The following is a 23,308-nucleotide window of genomic DNA, read 5'->3' as shown; positions in this document are numbered from 1 at the left end:
CCTGCCGAGAACCTTGCCTGCAGGAACTCCAGCACTGTACCAACCGGGCAGTTAAGTGGGTCCCACTGGCGTTCTCTGCACCATGCTGAGAAAAGTTTCCATTTCAAAGCGTACAGCTTCCTCGTGGACGGAGCTCTGGAGTGAAGGATGGTCTCAACGACCTCGGCCGAGAGACCCTCCTCTATGAGCCTGGCCCCCTCAGAGGCCAAGCCCATAGTTTCCACATCTCTGGGCGTGGGTGCAGGAATCTCCCGCCCGCCTGAGAGAGTAGATCCCTCCTGGTCGGAATCTCCATCGGAGAGCCTTCCAGGAGAGATATCAGGTCCGAAAACCAGATTCTGGTCGGCCAGTACGGAGCCACTAGAAGTGCCTGGGCCCCATCCCGGCGTACCCTCTCCAGAACTCCTGTAAGCAAGACAATCGGGGGGAAGGCGTACAGGGGTAGCCTCGGCCACTCCTGTACCATGGCATCCAACCCCAGCGGGGCTGGATGGGACAGAGAAAACCACTGCGGGCAGTGAGAATTCTCCGCCGAAGCAAATAGATCTATCTCTGCCTTCCCATATTCCTTCCATAGGAGCTCCACCACCTCTGGGTGGAGTCTCCATTCCCCGGGCCTCGGCCCCTGCCTCGACAGGCTGTCTGCTTCCTGATTCAGGACCCCCGGGACATATACTGCTCTGACTGACAGCAATTTCACTTGGGCCCACAGGAGGATCCGACCTGCCAATTTGTCCAACGGACGGGACCTCAGACCCCCCTGATGATTTATATAGGCGACCACTGATGTGTTGTCTGTCCTGACTAACACATGGTGGCCCCTGAGGTTGGGCAGAAACTGTTTCAATGCAAGAAACACTGCGAGCATCTCTAGCCGTTTTATGTGCCAGTGCCGCTGATGTTCCTGCCATAGACCCTGGGATGAGTGACCACTCATGGTCGCCCCCCAGCCCGTGAGAGAGGCATCTGTCGTTAGCGTTACGCGATGAACATGAGCCCCCAACATGGGACCCTGAGATAAAAACCCCGGGTTTTTCCACATGACCAGAGCACGTAGGCATCGCCGCGTGACTTTGATCGTGCGGAGCGGATTTCCCCTCGGGGAGAACCCTTTTGTTTTGAGCCACCACTACAGTGGCCTCATGTACAGTAGGCCAAGAGGTATTACGTTGGACGCTGCTGCCATGAGACCTAACAGTTTCTGGAACTGCTTCACAGTGACGGCCCGGTCTAGCTTCTGCTCTTTGACTGCTGCCAGGATCGATGCTATGCGTGTTGGCGATAATTGCGCCCGCATAATTACCGAATCCCAGTTCATGCCTAAAAAAGTGGTTCTCTGAGCCGGAGAAATCACACTCTTCTTGGTGTTCAGCCTCAACCCCAATTTCGACATGTGTGCGAGAACAGCATCTCGATGCTGAACCGCCATCTGTTCTGTATTCACTAGAATCAGCCAGTCGTCGATATAATTCAGTATGCGGATGCCCTGCAGACGCAACGGCGCCAGCTGCATCCACACACTTGGCGAATGTGCGGGGCGACAGAGCTAGACCGAAAGGAAGTACTCGATATTGGTATGCCTCTCCCCCGAAGGCAAACCTCAGGAACTTCCTGTGATGTGGAAGGATGGAGACATGAAAATACACATCTTGAGGTCTATGGTGACAAACCAATCCTCCGATTTGATCTGCGACACAATCTGTCTGAGTGTGAGCATCTTGAACTTGAGCTTGGCCACTGAGCGATTTAAGAGACGCAAATCTAATATCGGGCGTAAGCCCCCATCCTTCTTTGGCACGATGAAGTAACGGCTGTAAAACCCAGACTCCCTGCCGGGAGGAGGAACCCTTTCTATAGCCCTCTCTCGCAGGAGTGTTTCTACTTCCTGTGCCATCACCAGAGCCTGCTCCAGGCCCACCTCTGTAGGTAGGACACCGCTGAAAGGAGGTGGCCGCCTTTTAAATTGAATGGCATACCCCCTTTCGATTATCTGCAGGACCCAACAAGATATATTTGATAGACGTTTCCATTCGTCTAGAAAATCTACTAAGGGAACCAGCCTCTCGAGGCTGGCCTCTGGCTTTTTTTTCCTTTTGTACTTTGAACAGCAAGCACAGTGCCCTGAAGCGGCGGACCGGCAGGGAACGACTGACTTGACTGCTCGGGAGCCCCCTGAAGCGGGGTTGGCAGCGCGGCCCCCAGAGGGCGCTGCAGGACAACGGGTACCGTAGGCAGAGGTAAACACCGTTTCCCTTCGGAGGGAACTACCCTCAGCGTCCTGACGCTCCTTTTGTTTTCCCTGCCCTCCGAGGTAGGGGGCGGACCACCCTCAGGTGGCCCGCGGAGACCCTCTGCGCCCCGACATTGCGGCGGGTTTGGCAGCGCAGCCCCTTGAGGGTACCGAAGGAAGACGGGTACCGTATGCTGAGGTAAGCACCGTCTTCCCACGGAGGGGAAACTAAGGGAACCAGCCTCTCGAGGCTGGCCTCTGGTGTAATTTGAGCAGCGAGTGCAGTACCCTGAAACGGCGAACCAGCAGGGAACACCTGACCTGACTGCTCGCATGCCCTCCGAGGAGGGGGCGGACCACCCTCAGGTTGCCCGCAGAGACCCTCTGCACCCCGACATTGCAGCGGGGTTAGCAGCGTGGCCCCCTGTGGGCACCGAAGGAAGACGGGTACCGTGTGCTGAGGTAAGCACCGATTTCCTTCGGAGGGGAAATGCCAGGGACTATGCAGCTGAAGGCGAGAGATAGCTCGCAAGCGTCTCTTCGATCTTCGGCATCGCCCCATAACCATAGTGAGACCGCAGAGCGGGCTTCCAAACCCCGAGACGAGGCACTAGACGATACAGGTGAGGGCTGAGATAAGGCTGGAGCGCAGCATTCTTAACGGAAGCTCTTTTTTCGCTCAAAAAATGCTCGCAAGCGGCCCCCTCAAGGGCTGCCTGAGCGTGCTGCGCTCCCAAACAGCCATACACAATGAGTGTGTTTCCCACACGCAATATATATATATTTTTTGAGGGCAGGGATGAACACACTGTGAAATGCTGTTCACTCGCCATAATCTCCTTTTTCTCTTTATGTTATAAAATATATATCAGATATATTTAACAAAGGTGGAAAATTCTCTCTAATGGACAGACAAAAACACCAAATAGACAGACAGGTTCACACAGATCGCTTACTGAAGGCACAGAAGCTAGTTCCTGTTTGTGTACGTGGACCTTTTATAGTCTCCGGTCGATGACGTCATCTCCCGATGGATTGGTTCTACACGGGCTTCACGACGCATTAACGCAGAGGCGTTCTCACAGCGTTTCGACGCAGCTCGAGTTCCCCGAAAGGGAACAACAACCGACACGGAGACACAAAGGGAAACATCCAACAAGGCTCTGACAAAGACAAGAGAGAACAGAGAGACTAAATAGGGTGAAGGTGATGAGTTGCAGCTGGCACAGGCGACCAGCCACAGGTGCGTGATGAGCCAATCCCAGGCTCCGCCCCCACCTAAGTTCAACGCACCCAAGAGTGAGACAGGGAATCCATGAACCGTGACAGCACTGCACGATGGTTTGACGACTGAGGAGTTCACACTGCATGACTGAACAAGAAGAAGAATCACCGACAACTCTCTCTCTCCCGTGCGCAAACTACGTTTCCCAACTACACGTGCGATGTGACAAGTAAAAAACGCGAGATCACGTGCGGCACACTGCAGTTCTTGAGCGAGACTTGGAATTGTTATTAAAAATGATAAACTGCACAAAGTTTGCTTCAAACTGTATTTGCGCTGATTTGTGGAGAAAAATAAACAAGATTATGGTGGAAGAAATTGTTGGAGAGACAGAGGGAGGCAGGATTGTGTTCTGCAAAGTCAGTTTGAGGTAAATAAACAATTTTGTAATGTGCTGCTGCGGCTGGAGGTGCAAATGTTTGGGTTTTGTTTCTGTTTGATATAATTGTAAATATATCTATTAAAATACTGATATTCTGCTCTATAACTCCTCCCTGAACCTCCTGCTGCCCTGTATCTCACTCTTTCATTGGCTGTCGGTCACCGCCGATGTAATTTTCAGACAGAACGCAGTTCACACAGCAGGAGTTTCAATCGCCGACAGGTCCAGATATTTAGCATGCCAAATATCTCACTGGCGTCTGCGACTCGTCGGCGATTCTCTCTGATCGCGTCTTTGATCATTCACACTGCGTGATTGTCACTCGCGTGCACAAGCACCGATTTGCCTATGATCTGTCGGCGATTTTGCAAAACCTGTCAGCGACTCAAAATCGGGGCAAAAATCGGGCAGTGTCAACTAGGCTTAATAATAAATCATGCACATTTGTCCATACCCATGTTGATTAGAGTATTAAAAACGTGAAAAATATTTATTAAAGGTCCATATAAACTGATAAAAATGTGCTATTAAGTTGTGATTAATCGCGAGTTAACTCATGACAATCATATGATTAATCGCAACTAAATATTTGAAATGATTGATAGCCCTAATAAATATATTAACTTTTTTACTAAACTATCTGACATTCCAAGTTTTAAATATAGTTTACTAAACACATTATGTGATTGTAATATGTGTAAAGTGTACATATTATCATTGATAAGATAATATCCGTTTTGATTGTTTACATTACAGTGCTGTGGGAGAGCCATTAAGAGCAAAGATGTTTCCAACCAAATAGCCCATCCACTTGATTCTAAAGAGCTAGAAGTGCAACTTAAAAGGATCAAATCAATTAATTAAATCAAGAATAAAATTTAATTAAGTCATTGTCTTTTATCTGACAAGTAAATTAAAACGATTCAATCCATGCTTAAAAATAGTTATGCTGATGTGTAACATTATGCAGACTTACTAAAGAGGGCAAACTAACGTGAGACTGCAATTCCAAAAAGTGCCGCAAACACAAGTATTTTTTTTTTTTTTTTTTTTTACAACAAATATTGATATGCTCTGGTGCAAGCTGTTAGTAAATCGGGCCCTAATACATTAGTTGTTTTATTTTTAATTTTTTTGCCAAATGCTTTTATTGGTCCATTTGTCAATTAAAAAAATTAAAATAAAATCCTTAAGACAGTTCATGAAAGCAGCCAATTAAGCATCAAACTGCTTTCAAATGGTCATTTTATATTGTGTAGCAACAACATATTAACTTTAATCTTAAAGATTCAAATTTTAAAATCCCACTGGTATGAAAACTCCTTAGAGACCAAGCTAAAATGATCACACAGATTGTATAATGTGCATCAAAGGGTTCATTCAAGGTGTATCCTTTAAAAATAAGTCTTATTATTCCTAACCTGCTTCTCAAGTAAATGTATCTTGTTTTAACAAACTCTAGAATTTCTTACTGGAACACCAAAATACTGATTAATGAATAACACTTATTAACTCCCCTCCAAACACGGAATTTTCAGTGTTTCCGTGTTTTCACTGTTATACGCTAGGGGGCGCTATTATGCATCTTCTGAATGAGTACTGAATCTCCTGATCAAAACACAGACGAAGAAGAAAAAAAGAAAAAAAATGGTACGCAACCATTAATGTGAATGTCTGTCCATTCACAATAATACATGAAGCTGGTAACTAAAAATGCTTTGAAAAAAGTGTGCATACATGTTTCTTTGGAGGGAGTTCATACACAGATTTGTCCTGCAGACGGATTGATTATGAATATCTCAACATGAATATCTCTGGAATATGTTGCTGGCTTGAGTAAGAGAAAATTTCAGGATCCCCCGAACACTCATTTATTAAAGTCAAATTCCACACAGTCTTCTTCTGCATGCAAATGCAAGTTAATTTGCAGGGCCAGTAGCATCATAACTATTATGTGAGCACAATACCCTGGAGGTATCATATTTATCTCATTAAACTGTTAAAGGTGCTAGGATATTGCAGAAGAAAAGTTTAGGAAGAAAAAGACACAGAAGTGCTAATGTCATGACTGGGCAAATCTGTCAGTGCTGCAAACTGTAATACTCAGCGCATGGTCTGCTGCATCTTTTGGGAGCTTAGCTGAAATTTCACCATCAGCCTTTTTTTTTTTTTTTTTGTCTATTCCTGTACAGCTCACTGCGTCAAACTCTATTATGTTGGATTTCAGATATAATAGATCTTGCAAAACGTAAAATAGTTTTGCCTGCTCATTTATCACAAACTCTAGTAGCACAAAAGCACAGGGGATGAGCAAGCCTTTAGATCATCTATTTAGGAAAAAGCTCTATCACTCTACATTTTGGCTATATGTTCTTATAGGGTATGGACTGCACTGTATCATATTTTTATGATCCCCATCCATCCATCCATCCATCCATCCATCCATCCATCCATCCATCCATACGCACACACACACACACACACACACACACACACACACACACACACACACACACACACACACACACACACACACACACACACACACACACACACACACACACACACACACACACACACACACACACACACACACACACACACACACACACACAAACACACACCATACAAAAAGGCCTTTTTGACCAGGCAATTTTCTTGCTTTGAGGCAGCAGTGCTACCCACTGAGACTTCTGACATCCCAAATAAATAAAAATAAAACATTAAAAGTTTGGACTATGATGCTATATTGAATTTATTGAAAATAAAAAATGAGACTGTAAGGGAAGTTTGTTCCCATATTAAACAAACTGTATCCAGCACTTCTTTTTCATTTAAATCAGAAAATATAACATAAATATATACATAAATACATAAATAAATAAAAAAAAGTGTAATAAAGTAAAATAATTTTAAAGGGTTCATAAACTAAATCAACTGAAACTGAAACTAAAAAGAAACTTTTAAAAAGTACCTTAATTTTACAGCAATGGCGCACAAACAAATCAGGTAAAGTCTCCCTAACATTTGTCAATATATTACACAACTATTTACTTATAAAATCTGAGCCATATAAACTTTTCATTGTTATTTACTTTTAAAATAGCTTCTGAATCTAGCATAGCAAATGTTTGCAATAAACAAAGTTCCTTGCCACAGCACTGATGTTAATACAGCTAATGCTCATTGAGGAAAGCGCTAGTAGATGCACCTGATTGGCCAAGGCAATCACCTGGATGATCAAAATACTGACTTTCTGCTTGGACGCAGCAACCCTTTTTTAGGAGACCCAAAACACAATAACAGTATGTCCAACCTTCTCCATTGCAAATACGTGCACAAAATTGTTTCAATGCTCTGACTGGGCAAAGCAAATTAATTGGACACATGAGGTGGAGGATGAAGTGCCTGCAGGACCGTAGGCCGTGCCACACTTTATGGCACCTTGGGCACATAGCCTGGCCTCGGACGAAGGATAGCCTCAACTCTGCCTGAGGCAACCTTCAGGCAAGTCTGCATTATAGCCAAGGCCTGGAGGTCCCCCATCCTCTTAAGCGAGGGGATAGCAAAGAGCAGTGCCACCTTTAGTTACAAAACTCTATCTGTTGCTGACTGGAGCGGTTCGAAGGGGGCCAGTCCCTCGAGAACCACCACCAGGTCCCATGTTGGAACTCTGGAGCGAGCCACAGGCCTCATCCTCCAAGTACCATGGAGGAACCTTACAACCAACGGGTGCCTCCCCAGAGGTCCATCACTTACACTACACTATGTCTCCACCACACATAGCGACAGGCCAGCCTCTAAGTACTGATCCCCTCAGGGCTCAGACCCAAAGCTTCATCAGCTCTGGCTGGGAGTGGAATGTTGTGCCCCCTGCCTGAGACAGCAGGTCCCTCCTCAAATTGATCTAATATGGAGGACCTGCCAGCAGTGCTATGATATTTTGAACCATACTCAGGTTGGCCAGTACAGGGCTACTAGGAGTAGACTGATCCCTTCTTGCTGGACCCTCTCCAGAACTCCTGGGAGCAGAGCTGTTGGGGAAAAGCATACAGAAACAGCCTCCGCCACGTCTGCACAATGGCATCAAACCCCAGGGGGGCTTGATGCATGAGGAAGAACCACAGAGGATAGTGGGACGTCTCTCGAGATGCGAACAGATCCACTTCCATTGGGCCGAACCTGTCTCATATGGACTTCACAACGTCTGGGTGAAGTCTCCATTCCCTGGGCCTCTGCCCCTGCCTCAACAGGATGTCTGCTTCCTGATTCTGGTCCCTTGGGACATACATCGCTTTGAGAGATGATAGTCCCACAGGAGGATGTGATGTGCCATTCTGCATAGAGGGCGAGACCTCAGACCCCCCTGATGGTTTAGGTACGTGACCCCTGACATGTTGTCGGAGCACACCAAAACATGGTAACCTCTGAGATCTGTGAGGAAGTTCATCCGAGCCCTGAACACAGCCAACATCTCCAGGCAATTTATATGCCATGAATGATGATGTTCTTTCCACAGACCCTGGGTAAAGTGGCCTTCCATGACCGCGCCCCAACCAGTGAGCAAAATTTTGAGTACTTGGGTAAATGTGATTTTTTAAAAAAAAAATGGTTTTATTTTTTATTATTATTAATTTGCAAAGATTTCAAACCAACTTTTTTACATTTTCATTATGGGGTATTGTCTGTAGAATTGATTGGGAAACCAATCATGAATTTAATCCATTTTGGAATAAGGCTGTAACATAGCAAAATGTGGAAAATGGTAAATATGATCAATTATGGCTGTAAAAAATAAATCTGCATTGTTTATCCTTTTGATCTTTTATTAAAAAATTCACAAAAATCTAACCCTTTCATTAAAGTAAAATAATTGAAAATGAGGAGTAAATCACAGCTCTGAGTCTTCTTCTGTAATGCCTGATTAGTTTGGAGAACACCTGAATAGAGATCAGAGACCATTCCTCCATACAGAACCTCTCCAGATGCTTCAGATTCCCAGCTCCATGCTGGTGCTTCTTCTCTTCAATTAAGCCACACATCTTCTATAGGGTTCAGGTTAGGAAACTGGGACGGTCATGGCAGAAGCTTCATTTTGTGTTTTCAGTGACACATTTGTGTGTTGATTTTGATGTTTGTTTTGGATCATTGTCCTGATGGGAGATCCAACCATGGCCCATTATAAGATTTCTATCAGAATCCATCAGGTTTTGATTTTTTATCTTTTGGTATTTGCTAAAATCTATGATACAATGTATCTGAACAAGATGTCCAGGACCTCCAGCAAAAAAATAGGCCCACAACATTAAAGATCCAGTGGTATTTTTACCCGTGGACATGGGGTACTTTTTATCCCTGTTTGCACCAAACCCATCTGGTAGATGTGCTGCCAAAAAGCTATTTAATAGCTATTTCATCCTGACCACAAAACCCAGTCCCTTTTGACTTTCCAGTCGTGTCTGACAACTGAATGTGCTTGAATCCCTCCCAAACAACATGTGGTGATGTAGGGGTTGTTTGAATTTTTTTTTAGGCCTTCTGACCCCAAGACTCAACTAATCTCTGTGATTCTCCATCTGTGATCCTTAGAGAGTCTTTGTGCAACAAAGCGTTCCTCCTCACCGTGCATTAGGACAATATACACACGTTTAATCTTCAGTTAAATGGAGCTTCTTAATTTTTGCCCTGATGGTGGATGGTGAATATTGTAAGAATGACAAATGTGACTAGGAGGTAGAATATAAATAATAAATTAAAGCAAACCCAATACTGACCCCTAGGGAATGCCATCACTAAGGCTGCTTTCCAGGCAGGTTTTTGAGCCCGTAAGTCATAACTTCAAACCATGACTCACGACATCATGGCAAACTGCCTGAGTGCAAGGTTGTGGTAGCTAGATGTAAACAAAACATGGCGGACAGTACACTCATTTACAATAATTTAAGCCAAAGGTGGTTTCTCCTTGCATATTTGAGAGAAATGGAGGATAAAAAATAGTGTATAAGCAAAGAAAATCTGTTATACCTTTTATTTTACTTTATTTTTATTGTTGTTTTGCAGGCTATGTGATGTCAGAGCTCGTAACTTAGAGTACATCAATCTAGTAGGAGTTCATGGGTGCTAAGTCAAAGATTTGACTTCCGTTTCAGTGCATTTAGGCCTCGATCACACAGAACGCATTTTTGCAGCCTCTTTGAAATGGATTTCTGTTGGCAGAGAGCGTTATGTGTGTTGCTTATGCGCCCTTGGTGCCTCGCGTTTTTGAAGGAGCGCTCCGAGCACGAGAAGTTGAACAAAAAATCAACTCTGAGCAGAAAAGCGCCCAACGTCATAACGTTTATTTTCTAGAAACATAAAAAACAGCACACTGCTCTTTTCTAAATGAAAAAAAAAAAAATGCCAACCAGAAAAGGCAGTGCAGTGCGCCTCGCGTTTTTAAACCTGAAAAACGCGTTCTGTGTGATCGGGGCCTTACACAGGTTGAAGGTTGGAAAAACATGGGTTACGGGTTGCCTGGAACATGGCATGAGACAGGCTCTGAATGAGCATTATTAATATGTGCAAATTGTTTCCTGTCACTTAAATGGGATAAAAACCAAAGTAGCACATTATCAGCTACTCCAATGCAAGCCAATCGCTCCAGTAGTACTGAAAGGCTAATAGTATCAAAGACAGGACTAATATCTAAGAGAATATGAATAGACAGGAAACCAGAATCAGCAACCAAGAGAAGATCATTTGTAACCTTAACAAGAGCTTAAGATCAAAGGTAAAAACATTCTCAATTCATGACCCCTTTAAATGTTTTACTAGTTTTCTACTACACATTTCTAGCAAAATTCCTTTCCACAAGTAACACATCTCATGAATCCTGACAGGGCCCGCCTGCACTTTTACACAGTTCACCAGCTTTTGGCCCTTTTCAGACAGCTCACTTCTCCAGCCCTAGGGTGCAGTTAGATAGAGGTGTAGGATGGACAGATGGTTTCACTCGTCCTTACAGGCTTTAGGGACCTCTCACCTTGCCCAGATCAGCTCACAGGAATGTAGCTGGAGGAGAGACAGCTGTGTTCTAGATGCAGTGCGGCTTTTACAACCAGCATCATATTTGACTCAAAGTGGATCAGATAAGAGAATTCAGTTCTTATAATTTTAAGATGAAATTAAGAGTCAGATCTCTTTTCTTCACTTATAATCATGGAGGACAGTAATTAAATATTTTATTTTGTCAGTCTTTTACTTTTACACTTCTGATTCAGATGATTCAGTCAGATCGATTCTCCACTGAACACACAAGTCTGACTTAAAAATTAGCCAAGAAGGAGAGATCCTCTGAGCTTGAGTCCTCACGACTCATGGTATTACAAGAAGTTTCTAATGCTGAATTTTAGAATTTATTAATGTAATTGAAAATCATATATAGGTCACGACTGTCAGTGACAGTGTAAACTAAACTTGTTGTAAAATATGACAAGTCAAGTCAAGTCCCAGAGTGACTAACAGGAAAGTGATAATGCAACAAAGTTTGTTTCGACTGTAGGAGAAAATAATATTAGTCAAGCTTAAGTAAGTTCAGTGATGGTTCATTGCTGTTGTCAAAAAAGTTATTGTGGCAAGGTTGGCGAGCGAGAGATGTGGGAGGAGCGAATGAGGCCCTGTCCCAAATGAAACACTTCATGTGCTCTTTCGGTCTCGTGGACTTACAATGGCCGTTGCGTGCACGCGTCCGTTTAGTCCACAAGACCACAGGGTGTCCCATTTGTCATTTTAGGTCTCAGAAGTGTGTTCACAAGCACTCCTTTTGCAGCCGTTATGCACCCTCGTTGCACACTTCAGCCGAGTTCGCACTGGTGCGAGCTACGAAGAGGACTTCTTCCCGCCAGTCAAAGTCACGTTACGTCGTGAAAGTGCAGACTCAGAGGAAGACCATGAGGGTTTAGGGTGCCATTTAGGACAGGGCCTGAGACTCATGAGAGGACTTTTGCTCACTCCTCCCACATTTCTTGCTCGCCAACCTCACAGTTATTAATCTAGTTAATTTATCCATACTGCCACTCTGGAGAAAACAGTGATATCATCGTCCAGCTCAGTTCAGTTCTCAAACAATGGTGTCACTGCAGGCAGATCAATAATATTGTTGATTATTAATGTGCCCCCAAATAAGGAAGAAGTCAAAACTCCATCAGGTGACAGAATGTAAAAAAAAAAAAAAAAAAAAACATGGGAGAGAATAGTGTATGGTTATGATTCAGGCAGCATTATAGGTTAGAAGTCAGGTTGGATCGGAACATCCAACTATCACACTATAGACAGGTTTGTTGAGGATCGTGCCACTGGCTGTCGTGTTAGGTCTACTTGACAACATCTCTGCAGATACTCCAGGGTTGCGTTCTGGTCGTGTCTAGGTGCAGGTCCACAATATGATGTGTTCAATCAATGTTCTATGTGTATACTAGGTTAAAACGATGTGTTTTTAGTCTAGATTTAAACTGACAGAGTTTGTCTGTTTCGCATATAATGCTGAGATGACTTTTCTGAAATGTAGGTGTTACATAGGAAAAGGATCTACTGCAAGCATTTGGTTTCGATAGTCTAGGTATTATCAATTGGCCAGAATTTTAAGACCTTGATAGACATGAAGGACTGTAATGCGTTAAGAGCTCACTTTGGAGTACAGGGGATCTAAACCATTTAGTGATTTGTAGGTAATTAGCAAGATTTTAAAATGTATACAATGTTTAAAAGGGAGCCAATGCAGTTTTTGACAGAATCAGGGTAATATGGTCATACGTCCTAGTTCTAGTAAGAACTGTAGCTGCTGCATTTTAAACCAGCTGTAGTTTATTTACTAAGCGTACAGGGCAACCACCCAGTAGACCATTACAATAATCTAGCCTTGAGGTCATGAATGCATTAGCTACCTGTTCAGCATTTTGCATTTGTTGTAGAGCATATTTCGTAATTTAGATATATTTTTAAGATGGAAGAATGTGGTTTACTGCTGCTAGAAATGTGGCTTCCAAATGAACAATTCATATCAAATAGCAAACCCAGGTTCCATCAAGTGTTGTGTTAGACAATATTCTAGCTCCCTATATCGAGGGAACTTCGCACTGCGTCGGAATGACGAATTTGGGGATGCTCCCTAAGCATCAATGCATCTGAAGTATGAATGAAACTAGTCCAATCCTGATTGGTGCTACGTCATGACGTAGATGTGACGGCATACCGGGAAAGGGGAGTTGAGGCGGCCCGGCGTCGCAGATCATGGGGCTCACAGCTGTATTTGTCAGTGGAGATTGAGACTGCCGAGGGACTTTCTCAATCTTCCTCTGACAGTTCAGAGGTTCTCCCACCTCGTGTGGAAGCACGCGAAGCGGGAAAATCCGATGTTGATCCTCTCCGGTTCTCAGGATCCGGATGAGATCAACATCGAGGAGCTTATCAAGGTGCTGACTCGTGCTGTGGCCAAATGAAACATCGATTGGCCACAAGAGAGACATGAAGTCCAGCCATCAAGCAGGCTTGCCATTTTTCCCGGACCTGCATAACGAGTTGTGCAGGTCCTGGAACAGGCCTTATTCTGCGCGTATTTCCAATCCCCCCATGTTAGATTATGCAAACGTTCTGGGAGGCACGTGAGGTCGGCTATGGGACGATGCCGCGGGTGAAAGATGCTCTAGCGGGCTATCTGTCACCCGAATTGGGGATGAAGGAGAAGAATAAAACCTTTCTCCTGGACTCCCCGATTTCGCCTTCTGGCCTGTTCGGCAACGCCGTTAATTCGGTCGTTGACAGGTTTCAGGAGGCGAAAAACAATCCTCGGCCTTCCGACAGTACTTGCCTCATCAGCCAAAATCTGGAAAGTCTGCCACCAGTGGGCAGCCTCAGCCGTCAGCCGTCACTAAGAAGGCTGCTGGAAAGAAATCCTAGCCGCGGCAGTATTTCCAAGAGCAGCCCCTCCTGCGCGAGGGCAATCGAGGTTGCCTCTCGCGCGGCGCTCTCGATGGGACAACGATGTGGTAATCCCACCGTCACAGACGCTTTGGGCCACATCATTTTGCCACGGACAGGTGGTGCTCCAGTCGCCTAGAGAAAGACCTGCGACTAGGCAGCACGTGTGTCCGCATACCGGAAATCCTATTTAGCTCTCTGCCAGGCATTCGCTTCAGGGAGCGAAAAACAAGGTTCAATTAATACCCGAGACCAGCCTTGAGAGGCTGATTCCCTCAGTAGATTATCTTGGCACATGGAAATGCCTTCCGAATATATCTACATGGGTCCTGCGTACTGTAGAAATAGGGTATAGACTGCAGTCCGATCACCCCCTCCAAAATTCAATGGGGTAGCATGGACTGCAGTGGTGCCAGAGCGGGTTCGGGTAATGGAACAAGAAGTAGAATCCTTGCTGACAAAGGGAGCCATTGATCGGGTCCCACCGTCGGAGAGGGAGGCCGGGTTCTACATCCGGTACTTTATAGTTCCAAAAAAGGATGGAGGGCTTCGGCTGATTTTAGATCTGAATTATCTGAACCAGTCTCTGAGGACATTCAGGTTCGAGATGTTAACTGTTCCCACCATTGTGAGTCAGATCCAGCCCAAGGACTGGTTCGTCACAATATATTTAAAAGACCCCTATTTTCATGTCTCCACCCTTCCCTGCCACAGGTAGTTTCTGAGGTTCCAATACCAAAATCGGGTGCTTCCGTTCGGTCTAGCTCTTTGCCCTTGCACATTCACCAAATGCATGGATGCAGCTCTGGTTCCACTGAGACTTCAGGGCAACCGTGTGCTAAATTATATCGACGACTGGCTAATACTGGCAAAGGCGTACGAGATGGCAGTTCAACATCGAGAACATCTGGCACATATTCAATGCTTGGGGCAAAAGCCATACTGCACTCTACACCGGGCTACGTGCCTAAGGTCCCGTCCAGTGTTGTCAGGTCCTTGGTCCTTCAGGCGTTGCATCCCCTGCCCCACGTGAGGGCGGAAGAAGGGAGTCCCTTGTGCCCGGTTCGGGCCTTGGGGGTTTACTTGGAAAGGTCAGCTCAGTGGAGGAAATCAGACCAGCTGTTAGTGTGTTTTGGCTCACCCAAGAAAGGGTTTCCTGCATCAACCCCTACTATTAGTAATTGGATTGTGCAGGCTTTAGCCTTGGCATATCAGGTGCACAATTTGCCTTCACCTATAGCCTTGAGGGCCCATTCCACCAGGGGCATGGCCTCCTCTGTGGCCCTTTTATCCGAAGTCCCTATGCAGGACATCAGCGAAGCGGCCGGTTGGGCTACTCAGCACACTTTTATAAGATTCAACAGCTTGCACCTCCCTGCGACTCCCGGTGGCAGGGTTCTCCAGTCCTAATTGTGCCTGGTCTCCAGCTTCACAATAGGGCAGGCGTATCCTTGGTGTGGCCTAGTGGGTTCTCATTCCCCAAATTCGTCATTCCGACGCAGTGCGAAGTTCCCTCGATATAGGGAACGTCTCGGGTTATGTATATAACCCTTGTTCCGTGAGAGGAAACGAGCACTGCGTATCGTCGCCACACCGCATATCGCCTGAGAGCGTTTGCTTCATCGCGATAATTGACGCTACAATGCGGTGGGCTCCCCTTTATAGTTTCTGAGTATGCCGTCACATCTGTGTCATGACGTAGCACCTATCAGGATTGGACTAGTTTTATTCATACTTCAGATGCATTGATCATTAGGGAGCATCCCCAAATTCATCGTTTCGATGCAGTGCTCATTCCCTCTCAGGGAACAAGGGTTATATTCATAACGTATATTCATAGATGTTTCCCATTCAGTTGGTTACTTCTGATGCCACGTCGGAGACCGACGAATAGGAATCTTGCTAGTAAGAGCCAATTTTCTTCAACTGTAACTAAACGATGTACATTGGCATGCAATGATTGCACTAGCTGCTCATGCCTTACAGCTTGGGTAGAGATGAGGCACAGGTGCTCTGAGTGGTGAATTGTCCTGAAATCATCCCTCTCTACAAAGCAGTGGAACTGACTAAGCTTGCCTTTTGAAAGTTGATCTCTTCAGGTGGTGTTGGTGTGATGGGTCACATGGTATTCTTCCTAGAGGTCTTCACGGGGCACCCGTAGGTTCGGGTCTATATTTTAAATGGTCAGTCGGGTCCAGGTCGGGTACCAATCTGAAATCTGAATCTGATATATATATATATATATATATATATATATATATATATATATATATATATATATATATATATATATATATATATATATATATATATATATATATATATAACTGGCAGATATGACTGCAGGAACAATTTATTCAAAAAGTACAAATATTCCAAGTGTCCCGAGGCCAAACGATTGGTTTGTGTGAAGTAAATCCCCAGAAGCGATCAGCAGCGTCGAGTTCATCCACCGGCCGATGATTAAGGATTAACACATTTCAAAATTTGCCGCCCAGAATAAACGGCATGTCAGCTTTGACAGCATTGGCTGTCATGTGTCTCGTGACCAATTGCGTCATTACGTCAGCTTTGATTGTAAAATGTTATTAGCTCTCATGAGGCATGTGACCGATTGCGTCATGCTGAGTTGGGATTGAGTCGGGAGTATTATTTGAATGATAAATATGAGAAATATGCGTTCATAAAGGGATCATCATTTCAATGATTAAAACATTAAAGGGGTACTTCAGCGCTGGGAAGATGAATCTGTATTTAAACTGGGTCATTAATGTAGTAGAAATATGAAATTATGTTTTAATTTGGTGGCTTCTAGACTGAGAAAAATGTATTTTTGTCTCATGGGGATGAAAGACTACAATTCCCAGAATGCTTCGCTGACGTGTGGCCATTCCCAAAGCCACCTAATGGATTACTGTGACTAAGTTAGAGAAGCCAATACAATTAAAAACTAAGCGTGTCAATATAATAAGTGAGTCACCGCGCGAGTATCACAGAGAGCTGAATGATGAGAGCTGAGGCAATCACGACTACACTCGCCGCATACATTCACAACACAAGTTCAGTCTGGCATGTTTCAGTTTATGCCTTTGCAACCTTAACTTTCATAGAAATTAATTTGAGGAGTTAAAAGACTTAAATTGCTAACCATAGCTCTGTTTAAATGAGTGCCTGTAGCTGTGAGCTGAGCTCTGAGTGTAATCTCCCATCCCCCATGCGCGGGTTCAAAACATGCGGAAATGGCTCCCTCTGCTGGATCTGGATCTGCTGGATTTACTAAGGATCTGTTTGATTATTTTATGAAATGCTATTTTTTTTAAAGATAGGCCTAACTTATGACAGATAAAATCGTAAATCGTTTAAAAAAAACAGTAAATCATTAGCATATTAATACCCGACTATCTCATAATCCACTATATATATACCTTGGCCCCACTTTATAGTAGGTGGCCTTAAATACTATGTACATACATCAAAAAAGATGTACAATGTACTTACTGTGTTCAAATTGTATTGCAGAACACCTTTGCTGATATTGAGGTGGGATATGGGTAGAGTTAGGGACAGGTGTGGTGGTGTGGGTCAGTTTAAGAGTAGGGTTAGGTGTAAGGGAATTGACAACTGTGTAATTACAAAATGAACTACAGAAATTAATAACAGACGTAATTACATGCAGGCATTTTTTTTTATGTAAATACAATGTAAAAACATGTATGTACACAATAAGTGCATTGTATCAAATTATTAATTATAATGTTAGTACATAGTAGTTAAGGCCACCTAATATAAAGTGGGTCCAGAACCTTTATGAAGATGTTTTATACTGTATGTTTATGCTGTATTTGTCAGCACACATTTTCACACAATTATTGTTTTCCTTTTTTTAAAATAGTTCTTACTATTCAATTTCCAGTCAGTAGTTATTAGTGTGTGACAAGTGTTGGTAATAAAAAGTATGTATGTATGTATGTATGTATGTATGTATGTATGTATGTATGTATGTATGTATGTATTTATTTATTTATTTATTTATTTATTTATTTATTTATTTATTTATTTATTTATTTATTTATTTATTTATTTATTTATTTGTTTATTTGTAGATCAGTGTCTGCATAATGTTCCTTTTGACTAGTGCTGGCTACTTGACAATTCATAATAAATCATAATATATAATAATAATTCATTCATAATATGTGTGTCTAGTATATGTAAATGTTTAAAATAATACAATCCTGTTGTTGTTTTTAAATGTTTTTATATTGAAGAATTTGACTGAAAAGATGATGCACACATAATATATATATATATATATATATATATATATATATATATATATATATATATATATATATATATATATATATATATATATATATATATATATATATATATATATATATTACAAAGGTAAAAATGCCCTTGGAAAACATATGTGTAATCAAATAATATAAAGTACAGTTTGATGATCTGTATGAAATATTTATGAAGGGTAAATCTTTTCAATTGAGGCAGGTGAACCAAAAAGTATTATGAACCTAGATTACATCTGTATGCCCAGGGTAGAGACTTTTGAAAGCAAATCCCTGCCATTGGTCTTGTCAGAGCTGCCTCGGGAACAGGTAATGTGCTGAGGACCGTTGGGTCAATATGTTATTGAGGAGATGAGAGGTACAAAAGCTCTGAGAGCCCGAGACCTAGCGCAAAGCTGGGGGAAAAGCCCAGGGGGACCTGCCTTCCCAAGAGAGCCATGACGTTCACTGACCGTGAAACTGACAAATGGCCAGTAAAGCAGCCGCAGTGGCGTGCATGCGCACTGACAGGCCAGCTGCGCTACGTGACCATAGGCACACATGTGCACACTGAATTAGAGCTGTAATGCTAGCTTCCTGTCACACTCTGTAATGATATGGTACACAAACGCTGGAGGTACGAGGAGGTAAAGAAGCAAAATAGAAGCAGACATTAAGTTGAATATTTTCTCAAACGCTTTCTTATGTTCGCACTCACGGGCTGCCATGTTTAAAGCTTAGAACTCTTCTAATTTAGTGACCTTTAATGTTCTCACAGACTCATCCACTCTTGCACTCAGTAGTCTATGTACAGCCATGCACAGACACATGCTTTTCTCACTGTCCTCTTCTGGAACATGTCACATCCTTCTAACCACCTTTAGTTTTCCACAGATGTGAAAAGGAAGCACCTCACAATCATTAAACTGTCTGAGAAATTACTTTGATTCACCTCAATGGATCAGGCTTTGATACTCGCTAATTAAAAGCTTCAGGGATCTATTAATAGGTCAATTTACTCAACGCCATACAAGCTGTCAGCTTGTGACTCAGTTAATTTCAAGCAAAGGCTTATGCAGTGAACCCACAAAAGATGTTGTCCACTAACTTACTTGCTTCTGTATTTTCAAACACTTCATTGGAGTTTAAAGATTCTCTTTCAAGCAGTTATCACTTATTCATTTTTCTTAGTACTGGATTAACACTTGTGCTATGTTCAATTTTTCTTCCCTGTCTCCTGTTTAAAGATGCTGTAAATTACTACCCGAGATTCTTCAATGGATTAAATAAAATATATAATTGAGTGTTTGAATAAGCAGTTCTTTATTATTGCTTAATTTTCTGTTTTAATGTTCATATAAAATCTAATCAGCCCTGTTTATTTTACAAAAAAAAATGTTAATGGTCTTATTGAGAATGATTCTTCAGTTTTTCAAAGAGAATAAAAATTATTTCATGAAAATGTAATATTGTGTTGCGCCTCTCAAAGACTTTCCTGTTCGGCTGACATAATCTAAGCCACAGGATGTAGCCTGTGAAAAGATTGTGAACTAGATTTTTTTTTTAAAACATATGTGTGCTTAATTACATTAACTGTGCAATTGTAGTGTACTTAAAATGTAAATTGCATTTTCATTCTTAACACTAAAGTATACGAATTAAAAAGTGTTCTTTGTAATGTCACATTAAAAGTTTACTTTAAGCAACATTTTACATTTTGTTTTTAGAATATTTTGTCATGCTTTAAAGATCTACACAAATTATGTTTACTTACATACATATAATGCACATATAACGTTTCTGATAATAATTTGACTGTAGTTTATTAGTGTAGTACATTGTGTATGTTCAGTTTAGTACTTAACTGCAGCTTCATCATTGTGTGTAATTAAAATATATAAAATACCTAGCATACAAATTCCAATAGAAGTGACATTAATGTATATTTTAGATTACCATAAGTGTTTTTGGCAGTACACTTTAACAATATTTCAATCAATTAAATTATTTTCAGTACAAGCATGAAACATTACACATATGCATATGAAATATAATTATGTCCAACTTTATGAGAGTGTTCTTGCTAAGGGCAATATACACTATCTAGAATATCTAAACTGCTTGATCACTTGTATCAACACAAAATGTAAACTATATCATCGTCCAACTCTAATTTACTAAATGTGACTGTAAGGCAATGATACTGTTAAGACATTTTAAATGTTAACATCCTATTTCACTATTTCAAAGTTATTGTTTCACTCTGAAATACATCACATTACAAAAGTAAAATGAGTTGCAAATACTGTTTCATGCTGACGTGAAATGTGTCTGTTCCTCTCCACATAGATTAACCATCCATGCTGAGTGCCCCATGCATCTAGAAGATTTTCCTATGGATGCCCATGCCTGCCCACTGAAGTTCGGAAGCTGTAAGTGATCTCTGTCATTATCATTTAATTTATCTAGATTAGTGTTTCTCAACAGGGGCATTCAGAAAACAACAGGGGGTGGGGGTTGGGGGGGGGGGGGTCTGTATGGGGGTCATAAATAGAATGGGCCATCTGTTTACTGTTGAAGCCTACATTTCATAGAAGGCCTGTAGGCCTTGGACTTAATTTAACCAACCGTGATAGTTTCATCAAACTGTAAATTAATTTAAGAGTAAATTGAATACTACTTACCATTAATGGCAACTTGTGCTCTGCATTGTTTTGTGGAATGTTTGTAATCAATTCAAATCCGATTTTTAAGTATGATACATTAAGTATTTTAAAATTAGACAAACCGGAGATCCAGATCGCTCTACAAATGCAAATTCTTCAAATATATATATTTTTTTCTTTTAGCTAGTTCACCTTTGTTAATAAATCATTAAATAAAAAAATAAAAAAACTGAAAACAGTGCATACATAGTTCCCTTTCAGTCTGCAGAATTGGTCCATCAGGCAAAAACGCTCAAAGACCTGCACGAGTGTGTCCTAAGGTTATGTGCCCAAGGTTCCTACCACTCCCTGCTGGGACAAGGTAGGGAACCTGCAAGCACTGCCCGTGGCGCAGGCAGACCCAACCCTGCCTTTGCTCTGTCCTGTCCACGCTCTGCATCCGCTCAGACCTTTGTGTAGAGCCCGTATCCTTCTTTGTTTTCACCTCAAACTGGTAGAATACACTAAAAGGCCTTGGCTAGTATCAGCTTGCTGTGCCTTAAACTTTGGGGCTGACTGCCAACCTGTGGGGGTTATATAAGACCAGGAAAATTACCACTTCACCCTGTCCAATGAAATTCAAGCTTGTTGTGGTTTTGTTTCATGTTCTCTTTTTATGTTTAATGTCATGTTTCCTGGTTTGTCATGTGATTCCATTGTGCCCTCATGTGATCATGTCATGTACTTCCATAGTCTCTAAGTTATGTTGTCATTTGTGTGTCTTACTCATTAATCCTTGTGTGTTAAGCCCTCATGTTTGCCATGTGTCCTGGTTGATTATTTTTTGTGTAACCTGCTGTTTGTTGAGTGCTAATTCAATTCAATTCAAGTCAAAATTAATTGCTGAAACAAAATGCTGAAAATGGTTGAAATTTTTAATATTCACACAAAATGATGAAGAAATACAGTAAAGGATGTTTACCTTTTATTCTGTTTACATATGAATGTCATATTTTCCCAACAACATTACCATGTTAATGAGGACAGAGTCTCGGTTATGTATGGTAACCCTCATTCCCTGAAAAAGGGAACAGATGTACCGACGAACTGGAATCACTTATATAAGCCATATCAGCTTTGAGATATAGAAAACGAGCCAAGGAACATTGGCGGCGTGCTTTGCACATAGCACCCTGCCCCGCAGAGCGAGTATAAAGCGGAAGTGATAGCCATGCACTGTTGTTTTTCACTGAGGAACTTTTGACTCGGCCTGCAGTGATGGTACAGCAACTGTAGTGATGGGATGTAGGTCTCCATCCCCTCCTTCAGGGAACTCCTTCCCTTTGAGTCAGTCACGTTCGATGTACGTTGAAAGTACCGATGAATTGGGATCCTTTTGGAAAATGCCACAGTTACTACCACTTCCAGCGCCCCTTAGACCCCGTCTGTTCTGGGCAGGGGAAATCACGCAGGGAGAGTCATGCTGCTGTTCCGCAAGACCCACTCAGCAGACTATTGGATAATGCTGGGAAAACATGCTGGGCCACTGCGCTCTTACCCCGAGCAGACAGGGCGTGTCTTGGGATTCATACGCCAAGACGATGGCATCCACAATCCAGTGGGCCATCCTCTGCTTGGAGACACCATTTCCCTTCTGCTGGCCTCTGTAACAGACGAAGAGCTGCTCTGAGTTCCTAAAGCTTTGCGTTCTGTCCACGTAAGTCTGTAGGGCACGGCCAGAGAAAAGCTAGGGCTGGGTTTGCCTCAACAACAACCGAACAACCCAGCTGACGAAACGGGAGTCCAGGAAACGAGTCTTGTCAGCTCATGTCGGCCAGGTTGAGCCAGAGATGCCGCTCTTGGACCACAATAGTGGACATCGCCTGGCCAATGGAACGGGCGGTGATTTTTAAGGAGTGTCTGGGCCTGGTGCATCTGGTCCAACACTACGGCATACAAGGCGGACGCAGCCTGGCCACAAGAATGCAAGCCTTCACAGTCAGACTGTAAGAGAACTTATAAGCCTTGGACGGGATCCGCAGGTCCCCACGCCAGTTGGCGTCTCTGGACACAATTGTATCGCGACGGCCCACTCCACCGGCAGGAGACCCTAGTACCCCCTGGCTTGCTCGCCGTCAAGGGAAGTGAGGAGGGAGGAGCCACCATGTCTGCTTTTGGCACTGAAAGGTGTCTTCCACAACCTAGTGAGCTCCTCATGCACCTCTGGGAAGAAAGGCACTGGGGCAGGATGCTGAGAACCAGCGCAACCCGCCCCGAGAAACCAATCATCCAACCTAGAAGGTTCGGGACATGGTGGAGGGTTCCAATCAAGCCTGACCTTTTTGGCGGCTCGGGAAAGCATAGCCGTCAACTTGGGGTCTGACTCGATCGTTGCCACTCTCCCAGAGGGAGGCAGTACAGCCGAATCATTATCCTCCAAGCACTGGAACTCCCCCTCCAATGCCGTGATCGACATCTGTTTGTCTGAGGGTGCCCCAAAGGTCACCATTGGACGCCCAT

General features: G+C 43.1%; 1 protein-coding gene across 1 annotated transcript in view; it reads left to right on the top strand.

Annotated features, from left to right (window-relative positions):
• The window catches only part of gabra3 (gamma-aminobutyric acid type A receptor subunit alpha3), a 485,101-nt gene that overhangs the window by 296,223 nt on the left and 165,570 nt on the right, over positions 1-23,308 (top strand). The window contains exon 6 of the mRNA XM_067424515.1: positions 20,493-20,575. Within this exon, the coding sequence (XP_067280616.1) occupies positions 20,493-20,575 (83 nt within the window). The remainder of the gene's footprint in view (positions 1-20,492; positions 20,576-23,308) is intronic.

The sequence above is a fragment of the Pseudorasbora parva genome, chromosome 18 (assembly GCF_024679245.1).
Source record: "Pseudorasbora parva isolate DD20220531a chromosome 18, ASM2467924v1, whole genome shotgun sequence".
NCBI classification, from domain to species: Eukaryota; Metazoa; Chordata; class Actinopteri; order Cypriniformes; family Gobionidae; genus Pseudorasbora; species Pseudorasbora parva.
The sequence above is the reverse complement of the archived record's forward strand: the minus strand, read 5'-3'. Positions and strand labels throughout refer to the sequence as shown.